Genomic DNA, 20,267 nt, shown 5'->3' with positions numbered 1-20,267 from the left:
AATAAAAGAAAGATCCGGGTACTGGTTGCCTGCATGCAGTCTGTGAAAATCCACTGAGCTCAACACTTACGACCTATGCACTTTTCCATAGGTATAGTACACGTCAACTCGAAAGTTAAAAGACAAAATGAATAGGTTACTTAAGTCAACTTTCTTTTTGTTCCCTCTTAAGAGTAGTATAGCTTTTAATGCACTTGCCTTGATAAAATGAATTTCTATTTCAAACCTTTCAATAATAATTCTCAAAAAAGCCTCACCTGAGTTGAGTCAATACTGCTGACACCATGTGGCAAGGGGAACCAGGAGCCGAGCTCCTCTCAGCTCTTCTCCAGCCTCAAGGCCTACGCTCTTACTCTCTTGTGACTTTTCTGTGAGTTTAACATTATTTCCAAACAAAGTTCTCAAGTCTATTTATTAATAACCACCAATAATTATCAAAACAAGTTTAGAAATGAATCTTGACTTTGATTTTGATAGTTGTTCCTTTCCTCACAAGTCATTTTAATTACCTAAGTGTTATCCCAAGGTATTATTTCTACTTGCCAAAAAAAATTATACCTTCTGGCTAGGTTTATAATAGGGCAAAATAAGTACCTTCCAAGTCCCAAAGCTTAACATAATTGTCTTTAACATAAGACTACACCTCAATAATTTCCCATAATGTGAGCCTTAATGGGGAAACTAGATTTACAGGAAGTTTAATAAAAAGTTCCTCATCCACACGAAGGATTAATTTTACCTGAGTGGTAAACACAATGATAAACCCTAATAACAACTTAGGTTAGAAGCACTTAAAGTTTTATAAAAAGAAAAAGAAAAAAACATAGAAATCAAAGGTCTAATAAGATGGCAAGTACTCCAACAGATGAATTCTTAAAATTATAATGAAGAACTATACGTGAAAGGCAACACTTTAAACACAAGAAAACATACAGGAGAAAAAATATTCGTGACCTAAGAAAGGGAAGAATTTCTTAAACAAGGCACAAAAGCATAAACCGTAAAAGAAAGAATGATGCATTAGATTCACAATTCATGTACAATAAAAATCCCACAATTAAAGTGAAAAGATAAGTCATAGTCTGAGAAGAGATACTCCATCCAGAATAAAGCGCTTCAACAAAACCCTAAGACAGACATTTCAGCAGAAATATGGGCCAAGACTATGAACAGGCAAGGCAGCTCACAGAAGAGAAAAAGAGAACTCTGGGCACTGCAGGTGGGAGGGCCCTGTGGCACAAGCCCCTGAGGAGAAGCCTGCAGCATTGAGTCAAAGCTCCATCACCACAGGGCATTTAAAGAAATGCAGAGCTGCAGCAGGCCCAACTCACCACACTCCCAGGGAGAGCCTTGCTGCTGCTGTCCCGGACCCACCTCCCAAGGCAGGGAGACAGGGAACTACCCAGGTTGGGGGCCTTCTCACCAACCAGGTCCCTTTAGCTGATACGAACACTGACAGGATGCATCAAGCCTAAGAGGAGGCCTCAAGTGTCCAGACAGGATAATTCCATGTACCCCATGCACCCCTTTGTAGGCCATCAGAAACCTTTTGTAATTACCTCATATCAGAGGAAAATCATCTCCAAAATGGCCTCCCACCCCTGCAGCCCCAGGATGACACTTTCTAACTACATCTTGGCACTAATGCTAAACCCAAGTTCTTGATCAAACTCAAGAGACTGGCTCCATTGGTGTCTGTCCAGCAGTATATAACAACATGACCACACTAAGACACACTTTTTCTCTCCCAAAAGAAGGTCTGTTTTCTATGATTACAGCAAGAAAGGTTGGCTTCTTGGAGATGATGGTCAGGGGAAAGTGTTCCAAAATACACAACGTGTTACATGTTTTAACCATAATGAAATGTGTTAAGGCTATAACTACTTAATTAGGATGGGGAAAATGCAGAAATACTGCCAGCTGTATTCTGCTTAAAACAGCGTGAAATCCTCAAACAGCTTTCCTCACTGCAAAAATTCGTGACAACAGAGAGATCCTGCAGGCCCAGTGAGCCATCTCCTACGTGCTGGGGTTGGGGGGATGGCGTAAGGCACACAGGGATTAAAGCGTTCACCCAAGATCACATTTAGGACTTAAAATGTATTTGTGACTTTATAATTAAAAATTACATGACCACCCCGTGTATGCTTGAAAATGTCCACTTCCCTAAAGTTCAAACAAACAACAAAAAAATGAGTGATTAGCAGACATTTAAAAGCAAGTCTGGGGGTAGACAAGTACAGGCAAGAATACTACTCTTTCACTCAAGTACGGGCTTTAGAAAATTAGTTCAGAAAAAAGCTAACAGTTCATATCAGAAAGTGTATTCTTTTTCTTAGGCAAAAGATCTAGCAATTCCCTCTGCTCCTCACAACTGCCAATAGTTTATTAATCTAAAGACAACACAACCTAAATAATTTCTTTCACCCTAACTGATATCAGATTCTGCAAACTGCAGGCAAAGGGAGCACACTGCCAATAACAACAGAGGAAAGTCCAAAGCCAACTCATCTTCTCTAGAACTGCTACAGAGAAAACATCTACAATTGGACTTCCTTCGGCAATTTCATTTATGTGTCACAGTAACTCAGAAGCTGAATGACACCTATTCTAAAGCAATAACTATATTGTAAACTCACAGATTACAGTCACTATCTGAAAGTCAAGGTACACAACAAATGCAAAACCAAATGCTATTGGCTTTTTTACATCATGATTCCTTTTATAAATTCAAAACAGATAAGTTTCTAATCTGTGTAGGTCATTATGACCAGATGACAAGAGCCAGGCCTTTGCAAAAACAAATAGGGAGATATCCTACATTCTTGCAATTACATCTGTGGAATCAGAAGTCAGACAAGATGATTTTCTGGATAATCAAGAAAATATCACCGTGACCATAAACAAACCATTATCTATTCTTTAGGCCCCAAATGCCATTATTTATTAAGTATTAGGACAAAAGTATGGAAGAGCCAGGCGCAGTGGCTCATGCCTGTAATCCCAGCACTTTGGGAGGCTGAGGCGGGTAGATCACGAGGTCAAGAGTTCAAGACCAGCCTGCCCAGCATGGTGAAACCTCGTCTCTACTAAGAATACAAAAATTAGCCTAGTGTGGTGGTGCATGCCTATAATCCTAGCTACTCGGGAGGCTGAGGCAGGGGAATTGCTTGAACCCAGAAGGCGGAGGTTGCAGTAAGCCGAGATCACACCACTGCACTCCAGTCTGGAAGACAGAGCAAGACTGTGTGTGTGTGGGGGGGGGGGGCGAAAACGTATAGAAGATATGCGCTCAAAGCTGAGAAAAGGTAATAAAGGGGAACTGAAACTTTTAATCTAAGGCTAAAAATGTAGAATACCACCAACTTTAACCCTCAAAGAGGATATCATCTCTTATTTCCTATGATACACTGAGAACTAATGACAAAATTGACAAAATTAAGTTTTTCCCGTGGTAAAGAATTCTGTTCTTACCTCATAAGACCATACACACTGCACCCCTGCAAACCTCCGGACACATCTTCCCACCTCCACGTCCTCATGGGTGGTGTACATCTCCCGGAGACACTTGCCAATGTGCGGCACCATTCTCCGAAGTACCTCCCGGCTCATGATCACGCCAGGCCCCCCCATGCAGAAGTTCTCACCAGGCTCGAGGGCCAGTTTTCCCATTTCTTCCGTGGTGCCCAGGCCTGTCTGCCCAAGAAAGAGGGGCTCGCTGCTATTCAAACTCCTCAGGAAATTCTCCAGACGGTCTCCTTTGATGTACACGTCATCATCTGCTCTCATAAACCATTCATACTTGTCCAAGTAGTGGTCGTGCATGTACTTGAGCATCATGAAGGACTTCTTCTGGGGCGGGTAGGAGTCATCCACACCCCGTAGTGGCACTATTGGAATTGGTATAGATGTGTCAGAACCCTCACTTGAGAAGAACTGCACTTTCCCAGGAATTGTCTTGGACCATGTTCTGGAATTAAAATAAGTATCAGTTAGAGAACAGTTTATTCCAAGCTGATTTTCAGGAATTCACATATCTGCTCATTTTGCATCGCCATGTTCAATGGAATGATAAAAAGCTACCTGGCCTGCTTGATTCCTCTTAATGAAAGGCCAGGTTACTGGGTATTGCAAAGTCTAAATTAATTTTCAAAAGAACCCCAATAAAAAATGAAGAAGTGGTAAAACTGTTCTAGGATAACTAGTTATGGTTGAAAACCAAACTGCCAGGGGACCAAGATCTGGGTATACAGATTAATTTTGTGATACTATCAACTCCCTACCTACAAACTTCTCAGCTCTATAAAACAAAAAACAAAATCAAATGGTTCACTCAAAAAATTTTCTTTGAACCAAGCGCCAAGTATGTGCTAAGCTAAAGGGATGTGATGGTGAACAAAAACGTGGTCCCCAACTCATAGAGAGGACATAAGCTAAGAGAAGTACTTACAAAGAGCAGAGCACAGGACATGAGCTAGACCAACAGAACAGGGAGCCTTCCCCTGAAACAGGGTTAACATCAAGGAATGCAGGGCCCGAAAGCGCTGTCATGAGGCGAGGAAGAAGGCTGATACAGTTTGGCTGTGTCCCCACCCAAATCTCATCTTGAATTATAGCTCCCACAATTCCCACATGTTGCGGGAGGGACCTGGAGGGAGATAAGTGAATCATGGGGGCAATTTCCACCACACTGTTCTCATGGTCATGACTGAGTCTCAAGAGATCTCATGGTTTTACAAGGGGTTTCCCTTTTAGCTTGGCTCTCATTCTCTCTTGTCTGCCACCAAGTAAGATGTGTCTTTCACTTTCTGCCATGATTGTGAGTCCTCCTCAGCTACGTGGAACTGTGAATCCATTAAACCTCTGTTTCTTGGCCGGGCGCGGTGGCTCATGCCTGTAATCCCAGCACTTTGGGAGGCCGAGGCGGGCAGATCATGAATGAGGTCAGGAGATCAAGACCATCCTGGCTAACGTGGTGAAACCCTGTCTACTAAAAATACAAAAAAATTAGCCAGGCCATAGTGGTGTGCGCCTATAGTCCCAGCTACTCGGGAGGCTGAGGCAGGAGAATGGTGTGAACCAGGAAGGCAGAGCGTGCAGCGAGCTGAGAGCGACAGAGCGAGACTCCGTCTCAAAAAAATAAATTTAAAACAACAACAACAACAGCAACAACAAAACCTCTGTTTCTTCATAAATTACCTATTTTGGGTATGTCTTTATCAGCAGTGTGAGAATGGACTAATACAGAGGCAAATGCGGCCAGGCACAGTGGCTCACGCCTGTAATCCCAGCACTTTGGAAGGCTGAGGCAGGAAGATCACAAGGTCAGGAGTTCAAGACCAGCCTGGTCAACATGGTGAAACTCTGTCTCTACTAAAAAAAATACAAAGTTTAGCCAGGCATGGTGGTGAGTGCCTGTAATCCCAGCTACTCGGGAGGCTAAGGCAGGAGAATTGCTTGAACCTGGGAGGCGGAGGTTGCAGTGAGCCGAGATCGCACCACTGCACTCCAGCCTGGGCAAAAGAGCAAGACTCCATCTCAAAAAAAAAAAAAAAAAAAGTACAGAGGCAAATGTGCAGGGCCTGGCAGAGTACACTAAAGATGCAGGGCTCTATGTTGCAAGAGCCACAGGAAGCTTCTAGAGGGAATGTGGCAGAAGACAAGATTAAGGCCCACACATTTTGAACTCCCTAGGAATGGAGAAGAGGACCGAAGGAAGCCAGAGTGGACCCAGGAAGACCACTGAGTAAACTACTGCAGCAGCCCAGACCCGGGTTTCAGAGACAACAGTTGCCCATCAACAGAGGGAGGATGAGTGGTCAACTGCAAGGAAACCACATAAAGGCTGCTTCTGCTGAGCAGCTAATTTAAGGCTATCATGTCGCACTTTCCCTCACATTTTCTTCACGCTCTGTATTAAGATCTAAAGTTGTTTGGCTACAATAATTAATTTATACAGACTACTTCCAAGAAAAAGTATCATGGAGAATAAATAAAATAGTAAATTTAATCCTAAGATCAAAAAAGCACAGTTATCAAAGGACGTTCTCTCAAATATTTTTTTATTTTACCTGTTACAACTGTATTTATTATAGTGAAAAATTACTTGAAGGATCAATGAAACCCCCACACATCTTTAAGGAAAAGTCTTAGGAGAGAAATATCTGAAAAGATACACACCAAACCTCTGGGGAAGAGATACCAAGGAGGAAAATTGGGAGGAGCTGGAATGTGTGTGTGGACAAAGGTGACTTTCACTTTTTATTCTATGCATCTCTCTATCGAAGGACAATGGCGTTAAGTATCATATTACTTTTTGAAAAAAACTGTGATAAAATATACATAAAATTTATCATCTTAACCATTTCTAAACGTAAAGTTCAGCAGCATTCAGTGTTGTGAAACCATCACCACCATCCATTTCCAAAACTTTTTTCATCTTGCGAAACTGAGATTCTAAACATTTTGCTTTTGTAATTTTAAAAAGAACTCACAATGAAGTACTTGGAAAACAAATGACTGGCTTTTATTTCTCTTCCAAACCCAAATATGAGGAATACAAAACAACTTCAAATGTATCTTTCAAGTAGAGGCAAAATTTAATGGAATTCAACTTTCTGCCAATACGCCTCTCAAAAAGTGCAAGGATTAAATATATACCATTTTTCATCAAATTTAGGATGTTAACTGGAAGATGCACCATTGTTTTATCTATCAACAACAAATTAAAAAAATACTGCCAATCATAATCCCATGATGCCAGTAACTATAAAATCCATCCTAATTTCTGAGATGTCAAAATCACAGAATGGATATAAGATGGCGTTGTTAATCTTTTCGCTTAGTGCCTATGGATTTAAAATGGACCTGTATTCTTATGCCACTTAAATAACTCATTAACAAAGAACAACAATAACAACGAAGAACAACAATAACAACACAAACCAAATTCAGCTCATTCATTTCACAGTATTAACAGATACTGTACTAGGTACTGCACTTCATTTTCACAAAGGATATGCTCCTGAAGAAAAAGGATGTAGAATAAACAGAGATGTGGCAATTAATTTAAAGAAAAACCAATTCCACCTACAAAGGGACAAGTCCTTTTGCAAATGCGACAATGTGTGAATGTGTGACAAGCTATACACAGTCTTCTGATGTGGTGACATATGGAGGGGAGACAACTTCTGAGAACGCCTCCAGCCTTGAGAAGTTAGGACAAAATTGTAGTGTAATGACCCCCCATTCAAGTTGAGGAGCCCCTGATGATGCTCTCTTTATAGAGAAATGTTTTTCATTTGGCAGTCACAACAATTCTTTGAAAAGGTAAATAATTTCAGTGTTTGGCACACAATAGAGGTCAATAAATGTGTGGACTGAATACTGCCCACTAGTGTACTATAAGGGACTTAATGGTGCCACATGTGTTTACAAAAGGTCAGAAATAATTTCTATCTTGTATCTTTGAGAAATTTTCAACTTAGGAAGCCATGAAAATACTAAAACACTATAATGTTATTTGGGAGATGGGGTGGGTGAGACAATTCCTGCCTTCAAAGAACCACCAACTAAGGACGCAATCTACAGCATCATGGTCAAGAGCTGGCTCTGGAATCAGGCCATGGGGGTGAGAATCCCAGCTCCACTTTGGGTGAGTTACTCTGTGCCTCAGTTTCCTTATCTGTAAACGGTGGTTGCTGTGAGGGTTAAATGAGTTCTCTGTAAAGTGCTTAGAAGCCTGCTTGGCACTATGTAAGTATGACTTATTATTAGGTAAGGCAAGAGTTTGCAAATCAAATAAGGCAGTGAAAGAAAAAGTAAGGAAGACAGGAAAGTGTGGGTTCAACATGGACTAGTCAGTCTCAGGAATACACGGAACAAAGGTAATGTGGAAAATGCTTCTTATGTTTCTGGCTAAAAACCTGAGCCTCAAGCTATATACTGAAATCTTGTTTTACTATCAACTTCAGACAATGTTACAGGATAGAAATCTAAGACTTGAAATTTCACAAGTGTTTTTGCTTTAGAACACCAGAAACTTTCCTATTAGACTGAGGATGAAACTTCATTTTAGTTTGGCCCTGCTTCCCATGTGCCCCACCAGGAAGAACACAGTGAAGGAGGCCCTAGCAGTACAACCAGCACATACACAATTAATGCCTCAACTATGACTTGAAATGGTGTAATTTGCTCAAGAAGAGAAACCAATTAATTTTAAAAACAGTCTAACCTCAACCCTACGGTTTAATGGTAACTCCACCCAATTATTATCTGTTCCTTTTTAGGTAATTCAGGGAAAAACCTCATATTGTCCTTTTCTGTTCTAAATGACTGGTGGTTGGTTTTGAGGGAAATCTCTCAATGTCAAGTCTTTGTAAACCCTCCAATCTTAAGAAATTATAATCTTTTCAATTAGGGTCCTTAACTTAAATAGCTCCACAAAGTGAACAAGTTCTGGAACATAAATCGTGATTCACCACCATCCTGAGGAAGGAGGAGGGGATGCATTAATAATTTCAAATAATTGAAGGGAATGCTCCTGAAGAAGCAAGCTGTCCCCTCTTCTGCAATATCAACAGGTCCAGTTCCTTCATTTTCATAAGCAAACGTCAGCTTTGCCATCAACACATTTGTTACCAGGAGCAAAGAACTCTCACTTAATTGAAACGACAAAACGTTTGCAGAGGCCTTGCCAGAAAAAGCTCATTTTCAACGAACTGATATCCAACTCTTGCTCAAGCCCAGATAAGACAGCTGAAACTTGAGAGTGCCAAGTGAATCTTCCATCATTCTAGGTTTCTAAACGCTATTCCTACACTGAGTTAAATCACAGTTAAGTAATTCGGCTGAACCAATATTAGCTTAGCTAAGGAATGCCTTTGCTGGTTAGGACTTAACCCATTTATGCCGGAGGTTGCGATTTTTTGGTGTGTGGAAAAAATCAGACCTTGATGATGACCTTGAGCAGGATAATAAATAACTCCCACAAACTTAGTGTTCCAATAATGGAACTCTAGGCATAAAATGGGTTAATATTGGTCTCCATTTCTATTCAGTGTTGTTTTAAGAAAAGCTACATAAAACATACCTCTGTACAAAGTTGCATCTATAGCATGACTCTTGTGCTCGGTAAATATTCATAATATATGGGTAAGTTTAAAAAGCAGGCAACAGTATATACTTGTGATGTGGCTTACCAAGGGAACAAAAGTACATATAAAAAATAAAATAACGTACAACTCCACCCCCAAAGTATTCACCGTGGTTATTCTTGGATGGGAAAACCGGAAAGGATTTAATAGTCTTTTTTTTTTTTTTTTTTTTTTTTTCCTGAGACGGAGTCTGGCCCTGTTGCCCAGGCTGGAGTGCAATGGCGTGATCTCACTGCAACCTCTGCCTCCCGGGTTCAAACGATTCTCCTGCCTCAGCCTCCCGAGTAGCTGGGATTACAGGCACCTGCCACCACGCCCAGCTAATTTTTATACTTTTAGTCAAGACGAGGTTTTACCATGTTGGTCGGGCTGGTCTCGAACTCCTGACCTCGTGATCCGCCCACCTCGGCCTCCCAAAGTGCTGGGATTACCGGCGGGAGCCAAAGTGCCCGACCAATAGTCTTTTGTATGTTTTATAAATTTTCTAAGTTTTCTGCAACAGGTATATTTAGAGTTAGAAAAAAAAGTTTTAACTGGGCAAAAGCTTTCAGGCTAACAAGCAACCAAAGAAATCAAAACATGTAACAACAGAGAATTTTTACTTTTGTAATAAAACATTTTTTTATCCAACAAGAAAAACTGAAAGAAAAATGGAGTAAGATTGAGTTGTTTCGATTGTGATTTTTAAACTTTAATAGTTATTCTACTATTTGCCATTAAAAAGGTGGAGAGATTTTCCGTGAGTTCCCCAAAATTACTATTATATGTGCTGTTTGATGGTTACACAGCAGTAAGTGTGAAAGGACTCATGATAAAATCATCTTGGAAGTTAAAGAAGGGAGGATATGGGTTTTTCTCTTTGTAGACTGATGGATAATAGGAATTAAGTGTATATACAGCTGTTCCTTAGTATCCAAGAGAGTGAATGATCCCAGGACCCCAAAATCCACAGATGCTCAAGTCCCTGATATAAAATGGTGCAGTATTTGCTTAAACCTTCACATATCCTCCTGTATACTTTAAAGCATCTCTAGATTACTTATAATACCTGATACAATGTAAATGCTACGTAAATAGTTGTTATACTACATTGTATTTATTTGTATTATTTTTATTATTGTGTTATTTTTTATTGGTTTTCCCCCCAAATATTTTCAATCCATGGATGGTGGAATCCACAGGAGTAGCAGATAGCAGGGCCAGCTGTATTTACAGTCTCCCCTGTTACAGAAGGGATTTAAGACAACTTAACCAAAATGCATACAGGATGAGAAAAATCAGCAAGAAAATGAGACCAAAGAAAAGTAAGAGTAGGAAACCCTTAAGCAAGGAACAAAACGCAAATCCTGGTTGGGGCTGCCCTGCCCCGGCAAACCCTGAATCAGTGAGAGCACTCTCAGGAGTCACCACTTCAACTGCAAAGTGCTTAGGTGCTGAGACCTATCTGCCGTCATGTGACCGACGGATTTACTAGTGGTGGGCCCAAATTCAGCTACAAACTTTCTAGCAGGCAACCATGGGAAGTCACAAGACCGTGTCCTACTGTTCAGGGTTAAGTGTAAAAACTATTTCAGATACTAAGGCCTGAGGGAAACTTCTCCCTAGGTCAATGACGGAGGTATCCTTACAGGAAGCACAGGGTGATGGAGCAGCAGTCCAAGTTTATCCTCCCAAAAAAGTACATGGAGGGCACTAATCTATGCTGCCAGTGAAAGCCATGGCCTTGAAAAAAGGCAGAGGCCTTTCAAGGCTACCAAGTGATGCCACGGGGCTCTCCTCGGCTGGAAGGAATCCCCTCTGGCAAGACGTTGCAAACACTGTTCAGTCCCTCATCTCCGTCTTCTGCCTTGGTCCCAAAAGCTCTGCAGCAAATGCATTCAGTTGCAGTTTCCCACTTCTGTGCATGTGGTTTCCGGGTATGTGGTTTCCTCTTTCAAAACCTTTAACCGTCTCATCGTGCACGTCCTTATGACCTGTCCAATCTCAAATTCTTTTTGAAAGGAAACGGGAAAATATAACAGAGGTTGTGAATGGTTGGAAAATTATTTTAAAAGAAAAATCAAATTATACTATTTACTGTCCATCCTAAACAATAGACTTCAGGGGAAAGCAAGCAGTAAAGAGCCCTTTTTCTTCTTAATTAAGCTGTTGGCAGGGTGGATTACAGCTTCCCACTTCAACAATGGCCTGGGCACAAGCCCAGAGGGCATTCTAAGGTATTAAAGGCTAAGAGGAGCCTGCCCTGTGAGCCCAGGTTCACAGCAAACAATGGGAACAGAGACCACAAATAGGACACTTTTGAAACATAAGAATTAAAATTTGGAGTGTAAATGACAGAAGGCAAATTCTGATCTCTCGAGACATTTCCAAAGCTTCAAAGTTTTGGAGAGCTACTTTATATAATTTGCATATCACTGCTGTACCCTTAAAAGTATAAATATACAACTAATACTTAATGATCCACATGAACCAAAAATCAGTATTGTTTAATGCAAACAATTAAACCACACTGAACTTATTCTGGCCGACCACTATGCAAATCACCGTCTTCCTGGACTGAGGCACTACCCTGTATGAAGCCCACCTAACAAGTCACTAGCCACCCTGGCTCTACAGCCTCCACTGGCCAATCCACTGGCTTTTCCATCCCACACATGTCTCCCAGGTGATCACCTACATCACTTTCCCACTCTCATGGACACTGTTAAGGGTGGGCAAACAGTCATCATGGATAAGGAGACCAGCCTTACACATACTTCAACCACTTTCAGACCCACTCTCAGTGTGCATGGCTTGGCGATTTGAAAACCTGGACAAAACCTGCCGGTTAAGGACACCTTTGCAGTGCTTGGGCTGGATTTAACTGAAGGCCAGAAAACTTGATTCCAACATTAGCTTCTGAGGCCACATTCTGAGTCTGGATCCATGTGCTACTCTAAATTCTGCCCAATTATCTGTGGACACTACCATCAGAAACACGCTGAGCAAAGTGTAACAGCCTTTGCACCTATGGTCCACCTAGAAAACCACAACTTCAATGGCCTCAACACCTACCTGTCAATAATCCTCAGGTTTTTGGTTTACAAGCACCAACCTGACACCAAATCAGAGCAGACTGTACCTTATTTTTAATAATCCAGAAAATGTATTTGTCTACAGAATAAATGCTGTAGCTATAAATGCTTCAGAGATGACACTGAATTCAGGTGAGAAGATGGACTGCTTTTATACTTGTAAACTGTAACTAGGTTTTCTTGTTCACCCAATGCCATCCAGAACCAGAAGCCAAAAAGGCATCAACAACAGGTGGAAGCACTTAGTATTTACATTAAGATACAAAAGCTGGGGCCCCTGCATTGAAAATGCTGCCACCAGATCCTCCCTAGTATCACCTGGAAGCATGAAGTTACAGTAACTGAGGAAAACAGTCGTTACACTAACCAAGTAAATGTGTGCTAAAATAACTCTGTCACTTCAGGACAGAATTAATGGTAACTGACTGAAACAAGAATGGGCTGTAGCTCTGTGCCTAGCAGACCTCCAGGCCAACAGCCTAACGTGCTCAAAATGGAATGCACAGTTTCTCTTAGAGCTGGCATCTTTTTGTGGTTTTACTGTAGCTTTATTACAAAATAACTGCTTACTGTAGAAAAACTAGAATATGTAGAAAAGTGCTAAAAAGAATATAAAAAATCATTTGGCATCACAGTGAGTACATCCTTTTATGTGTCCTTTTCTATGCTACACATACACTTTTGTTTTACTTTAAACACAAAGGGACTTGTACTGACCATACTGTTTTACAGCTTACTTTCACTTAAGTATATTCTGAACCTCTCTTCATGTTAATAACAATATTTCAGCCACACCATCTTTAGTTGTCAGAGATGCAGACCACAGTATGGATGAATCAGTTAAGTTAATTTTGGTTCTTATCTCCTAAAGCAGGACACCTAAGATATCTGAAATTTCCACTTCATATGTACACCTTTAAGCACACCTTTAAAACTTCTTTGGAAAAAATTCTAGAGGAATTGCTAGACCTCAAGAGAGCTGCATTTTAGACTTCTAGATAAATGCTACCCAAGCGCCCCTCAACAGGTACCGGTCCTGTCCAACTCTAGCTAGGTACCAGTACTTGATGAACTCCAGCCACCCTCTGCAGTGGCGACACCGCTGGGCTGATCTTCCAAAATACACATCCCATCAGGCTACTGTCCTGCTGAAATGTCACCAACAGCTCTGGACACCAACCACACGAAGCCCAAATTCCTAAGCCTGGCGCGCAGACTTTCCCTCCACGTCCCTGCCCACCACTCTACCACCCACAGCCTACACCCAGCCCCAAGCAGCTGGTCTTTCCCATCGCTCCTTCACTAATTCCTGCCATTTCATGTTGTAGGAAACCTGTAGTTGTCTCTGCCTCAAAAACACCTCTTCATCTTCCAAGACTCAGCTAGTGGGTAAAAAAAGGGTAGGAGTGTGGGTGAGACATTTCTTCATCCATTCACCCACTGGGTGTAAGCTTTTCTTCTGTTCCCCCACAGCCCACAGTGACTAGTTCAGGCACCTTGACAGCCCTCTAACCAATACCGTCGCTCGTTTCCTTCTGAGACTATGAACTCTGCAGAGACTAGGGCCCTGTATTAGCAATCTACTTTTAATAAACAGCAGCTTAGTTAATGGACAGATGACAGTGAAGCTGCCAATGCAATGAAAACAGTCATGCACAATCCCCTATTGACAGCCATAGCTATCCCTAGAATATTCTGTTTGAGGGCATCAAGATCTTGAACCATGACATAAAAAACTACACTCATTTTCAGGGCCACACTGTTCACTAGTCTCCTACAGGAAATTCATAATCTGAAATGACTTGGCACGCCAAAAGTTCACTTACAGGTTGATTATTTGGATTTTATATGGAAAAGCTTTCTGTATAAATGTTTGCCAAGTTGAATTCTATCTAAGAGAGTGAGCTTAACTCAAGAAATAAGGAAAAGAATTCAGATTTATAAAGTAGGAGGATCTCATTAAGGTTGGTAAAGAACAGTCCGCCTTCATCTAAAGCATTGGGAAGAGATCATTAACTGATAACAGTATCTTGAAATAAGATTCCTATATCTCAAGGTAATGCTTCTCAAACTTTCTTCCCACAGTCCCCTACAGACTGACGCTAATCTTTAATGCTGCCCTTGTTCAATTTTGGTGCAAAGAAAGGAAACCATCCACCTCTTTCTTCTGACAACATAAAAAAAGAACAAAACTATTCGCCATCTTCAGCCCAGAGAGGGTAAGAACCAAAACAAACAAAAGGTGTTGGATTAGCTCGAGGTTCTGGGCATAAAAATGGACAAATAAGCAAAATACGTGTGGCTTTTTCTTTTTATCAAAACGTTGATTAAAAAAAATTTAAATAGCATGAAAACTCTCTCAGCAAGAAAAGGTAAGTGTAGCCAAGAAATGTTTGAAGCAGATGAATAACAAAGGAGAACTTGTCCACCGGATATTAAAATATTATTCAACCTCCAATAATTTCAATGGGTGGTACTGGCACAAGAACAGACAGAAAGATCAATGGAACAAAACATGAAGTCCAGAAACATACCCAAGAATTCTGAGTATGATGAAGATGGCATTTCAAATTGGTAGGGAAATGAAAACTTAGTCAACGGTACATGGTGCTGCGACCACATACTATTTGGGGAAAAAATAAAGTTGAGATGATTTCTACCCTTTCCAGAATTAGGAAGGAAACGTTACCTTTAAAAATCTCTCCAGGGCAGTAACTGTGAACCTGGGGTAGGGGAAACTAAAATCAAAAAGGCAAAGACATAGACTGAACTACATAAACACTTCCCTTCCATATGTCACAGAACACAACTAAGAAGAAAATTTTTAAATATGGGAAAAATACGAACTGCAGCTAGTAATGCAAGACACAAGAAACCCAGAGGTTCTGACAAGCTGTCCTTAATTCGCATAATAAATGACTTCAGAGAAATTACAGTACCATTTTAAAGCGAAATTACCTAGAATACGAATAATTTGCAGATGAGTCAAAATAAATTATTTGTGTTAATTTACAGAACCCCAGCTACCCACCTCCTCTTCCTGCATAAACCCTCCAGTGGCTTTCTAATTCATTTAGAATGACTGGACACTAGCGAGCCCCTTCCCTTTCTTTTATTGGCCTTCTTGGTGTTCCTTTCCAAGCCGGTCCCTGCCTTGGGACTTCCCAGCGCTTCCTTGGCCTTGATGCTCATCATTGATATTCACACAACTGGCTCTTCACGATCAGATCTCAGCCCAAATGCCACTCTCTCCACACTCTTCCCCGATCACCTAACACAGAGAGGACACACGTGCCCTGCCCCAACCCTGTTCTGTTTTCTCTACAGCATCCATCGCTAGCAGAAACCCTCTTTTTAGTGTTGTCCCTCTGACTAAAGAACACGAGAGCAAGCCATGTATCGTAGTCTCCCCCAGGACTCAGGGTCTGGGCCCAGAGGGGCCATGCATGCATGTGCTTTACAAAGAAATGGATCCTAAGTAATGAATCAGGATCACTCCTATGAACTTAACAGCTACGGTGTCACTCAAGGCCTCCAAAGGTCAGTCTGGCTGGTTTCTCACCTGCTACATTTTGAGTTTTGTCTTGCCTGCTGTGAAAAATCTGTTTCTTGCCTGCTGTCAGCTGTCACTGCCCTGCTATATCTTGGTGGCCCCCATCCACCCCTCAAGCAGATGGTAGGTCTAGAAAGTAAAAATGTGTAATGATGGAGACGTTCTATCATCAAAGTGCAGTGCCTTTAGTGTGGACGGGCATATCTCCTTGGATTTTCAAAAGCTTTTTTAGCCCCTTTCTGGATGTCAGACAGTTGTTGGAAAGAAGTGGTTGCTAGCTACTAGTCCCTAGACCTAAATTCTGACATTTTCAGTATTCTACACCAAAGCATCATCTTACTGAAATTGCTGGCATCTCCTTCATCCATAAGCCAAACAACAGTTGCTTTTGTTTTTTTTAAAAAACAAAACTAGAGTTTTCTCTAAGATAAAGAATGAATTTACCTTTCAGGAGAAATGTAAAACTCAGCACATCGATTTCCAAACTAGAGTTCTATCTTGTGCTAGAAGAATCAAGCTTACTTTTATACTGAACTGTGCATGCAATTTCCAATTTAAGAGCTCAGTGCAGACTTTTGGCCTGGGCTGCAGAGTACAGTAAAACTGTAATCATATGTTATACCCTATAACCTCCATCCCAATTGAGGCCTTCCCCAAAAGTTTCTTAACTTTTAGCCTTAAGGCTAAAATCGTCTTGTGCCAACTCCTGCAGTCAGTCTAAACACAGTGTTGGCAGGCAAGAGGAAAAGGACCCTAACTGGCAGGGCAGGTCCACCTCCAGGCTCCAGGTACTCTGACTTCTTAAGATCTGGGAGATAAAAGGAAATTTATGTGAGAAAGCTGGAGTGACACTAGCTGGACACTACCTCCTGGTAGGCGTTTTCCTTTCTCAGAAAGGCAGAGGTGTCACAATGAAGGGAGAACCCGGCCTGGGGGCAAACTGTGTTTCTGCTTCCCCTAACTACCTGAAAAAAAAAACCAAAAAAAAAAAACAAACCAAAAAAAACAAATTAAATCTTACATCCAGAAAAAGATGAGGGAGGAGATGTGGAAAGGAGGCCAAAAGTAAGAGTAGCTGAGTTTGGGAAACCATCTCCAAGTGTGAAACAGTAGTTCTAGTTTGCATTACCTTTCTTTTTTGGAGACAGTCTCGCTCTGTCCCCTAGGCTGGAGGGCAGTGGCGCAATGTCGGCTCACAGCAAGGTCTGCCTCCCAGGTTTACGCTATTCTCCTGCCTCAGCTTCCCCAGTAGCTGGGATTACAGGCGCCTGCCACCAAGCCCGGCTAATTTTTTTTTTTTTTTTTTTTTTTTTTTTGCATTTTTAGTAGAGACGGGTTTCACCGTGTTAGTGTTAGCCAGGATGGTATCTATCTCCTGACCTCGTGATCCGCCCGCCTCAGCCTCCCAAAGTGCTGGGATTACAGGCGTGAGCCACCCCGCCCAGCCTGCATTACATTTTCTGAGTATTGCTGGTGCATTAGGCCCCCCATTGATTTGAATATATTCATACTACAAACATGAAAATGCATTTGCTCAGGGGCATGGGGAAGATAAGGGAGTCACCTAATTTACTATTTGTATTAACTAGTTTGGTAACTGTCCCCAAAATTGTTATTTCACATGGTCTATCACCACACTAGAGTCATGCGGATTTACTTTCAAAACCATGCTGTAAATAATTTACGCTGCTCATCCTTGATTTCTGATGCGGCTGTTTCTCCGGTCAAAAAAAATCCCATAAAACCTCAGGTAATGCAAGGTAGATCTAGGAGAGAATTCTGATCAGTTGGTTCCCAAATCGCTGCATTGGCCCATGTATCTCTATCTATCTATCGATAGATAGATACATAGATTTTTTTTTTTTTTTTTTTTTTTTTGAGATGGAGTCTCGCTCTGTAGCCCAGGTTGGAGTGCAGTGGCATGATCTTGGCTCATTGCAACCTCCGCCTCCTGGGTTCAAGCGATTCTCCTGCCTCAGCCTCCAGAGTGGCTGGGACTACAGGCGCAGGCCACCATGCCTGGCTAATTTTTGTATTTTGAGTAGAGACGGGGTTTCACGATATTGGTCAGGCTGGTGTCGAACTCCTGACCTCGGGTGATCCGCCCGCCTCGGCCTTCCAAAGTGCTAGGATTACAAGCGTGAGCCACAGCGCCCGGCCTGCATTAGTCTGTTTTTACACTACCTGCATTCTAAGCTTTTCAGCCACTCAGGACCCTTCCTGGCGGAATGTGGGCTCTGGACTTAAGCAGGACCCTAAAGGAAATGTGCAGGAATGGGGATCAAGCCATTCAAGGGGCAGTCACTGAAGACCGCTTTCACCTTCTTTCTCAATCCTTTACTTCCTCCCTTAAAGGCAAGGGGGACCATATATGCTTTTCCCCTCACAATATATAATGCTTGAAAAATCTGACCAAGACTGCATTTAAAAACTGAAGTGTAAAGGTACTGGTTATAAGAACAAACAGCAACCAGCTTAGCCTGGCTCAGCACTGGCTGCTCTGAAATTTCATTCCCAGACCATTCAAGGCTCTAAAACCACTCCCCACATTGGTTTGTTCTGTGGCTGAATAAGACCCAAACTTTATCCATACGGTGTTTCTATACTTCATACATACAGGGTTTCAATCAAATTCCTTTACTGAGTCTACAACCCTCTCCAAGTTCAAATTCACTCCAATACAAATCTGATTCTAACTATGCCAGCCATTCCAAAATCATCTCCCTTCTAAAGACTACATTGGCTAATCCCTTTGTTAAACCCGGACACGATTCCAGCTGCTTTTATGACTCATTTGGCCAACTAGAGCCCAGTTACTGGATAACATGCATACACCACTAAGCTGAACTAATTACCACCAGAATGCAGTTTTCCACTGTATCTACCAACGGCCAAGAACTGCTTTTCTCCAAGGTTCTCTCCCTCTTTACTCAACAGACTGGAGTGGTCCAGTGTGCTGCGGGCATTCTCTTTCATTTATAGGAGTGCCTCCAACTGCGAAATGTGAGAGTATGACATGGAAAGGTTCTAGAACTAGATTAATGTACACGGGCTCTAGTTTTACAAAGACAAAGGTGCACATTTTAGAGAATCCAATAACAGCCCTAACTGCCTCCACTATCAGGTACTGTGCTATGAGTTTTCCAACATCATGAGGGAGACCCGATATGTCGGGCCCTTTTAACGAGAGGCTTCGATTTGTAAAGGCTAAAGTGCCTTAATCAGGGTGAGAGGCACACCCAGTGAGGCCACACTAGTCTATTTGACCCCAAAGGCCATGTTCTTGAGCGCTGCGCTCACTATTCCGCCTCTGATCTTTTCTCCCTCGGCCCGGCATCTCCCGAGAGGCAAGCCGATCCCACCGGAAGGCCAGGAAGGGCCTAGGAAGCGGGCGAACGCGAGAGCCAGGAGAGGACCCGGGATGCCAGCCGACAGGATGCCGGACGCAGGGGGCGGTGCCCGGGAAGCAGGGGCTCACCTGTAGGCGGCTACGGCGCGGGTCTGCAGGTATTTCTGGGCGGTCATGACTCCCACGAAGAGAAAGTTCCTGTCGCGCGGGCCGCCATCTGGGTCCGAGCCGGGCGACCAGAGCTGCGCCCCGCGCGCATCGCCGCGCGCCCCGCCGGCCTGGGAAGCCGCCGCCTGCCCGGACCGGCAGCCCTCGGGGCTGGCGCGGCGCCGTGGGCCCGCTCGCTTCAGCTCGGAAGCACGGGGCAGGACGAGCCGCGAGGCCAGCACGAAGCCCAGGACGAGCCCGAGCAGCACGCTGAGCCAGGCGCGCCGGCCGCGCGCGGCCATGCCCGCGCCGCTCCGCCCGCCGGGCCGCCGCCGCCGCAGGCTCCGCGCGCCCTCAGCCCGCCGCCCCCGCCCGCGGAGGCCAGCCCGCCCTAGCGCCGCGAGGCCCGGCCCGGGCAGCGCCGCGGCCGCCGCGGGCCCGCCGCGCCCATCGCGGCCCCCGAGCAGCCCGCAGGCCCCGCGCCGGCGCTTTGTTCCGCACGCCCGCCCCCGCCGCCGCTGCCTGCGCCTTTAAGAAGGGACCATGCCCGGCGCGCGCTGGCGGCGGCTCGGGCGCGAGGCGGCGGCGGCTCCTCCTGCTCGCGCGCGGGGGCACGGGACCGGCACGACGGCGACGGCAGCGGCAGCCAAGTCCGGGCCCCCGTTTCGCCCCGCCCGCGTCCCCCGGCTGGCTCGGCTCGGTTCGCACGGCGCCTGCCCCCGTCCTCTTCGTGGCCGGCACCGCCGCCGCAGCTGCACATCCTCCGGCTTAGCTCGCCATTGCCACAGGAGCCCCTCACGTCACGCACAGCGCGTTATGAAGTGGCCCCGCCGGCGGCGAGCCGTGGCCCCTCTCGGGATCCGTCCGCGCCGCGCGATTGGCGCAAAAGTGAATGAGGGGCGGTTCACGTGGCCAAAGTTTGACCAAAAAAAAAAAAAAAAAAAAAAAAAAAAAGCCCTCTTGGGCGCCCCGCCTGCGCGGTCTGCGAC

At 43.7% G+C, this 20,267-nt stretch overlaps 1 protein-coding gene across 1 annotated transcript in view; it reads right to left on the bottom strand.

Annotated features, from left to right (window-relative positions):
• The window catches only part of LOC105499247 (chondroitin sulfate synthase 1), a 74,582-nt gene extending 54,987 nt beyond the window's left edge, over positions 1–19,595 (bottom strand). The window contains exons 1-2 of the mRNA XM_011771759.3: positions 19,261–19,595; positions 3,475–3,970 (exon numbers count right to left, since the gene is read on the bottom strand). Coding sequence (XP_011770061.1) covers positions 3,475–3,970; positions 19,261–19,580 — 816 coding nt within the window. The 5' untranslated portion in view covers positions 19,581–19,595. The remainder of the gene's footprint in view (positions 1–3,474; positions 3,971–19,260) is intronic.
• Positions 19,596–20,267: the final 672 nt, after the last annotated feature.

The sequence above is a fragment of the Macaca nemestrina genome, chromosome 7 (genome assembly GCF_043159975.1).
Source record: "Macaca nemestrina isolate mMacNem1 chromosome 7, mMacNem.hap1, whole genome shotgun sequence".
NCBI lineage: Eukaryota > Metazoa > Chordata > Mammalia > Primates > Cercopithecidae > Macaca > Macaca nemestrina.
Note: the sequence above shows the minus strand (reverse complement) of the source record. Positions and strands in the feature narration are given on the sequence as shown.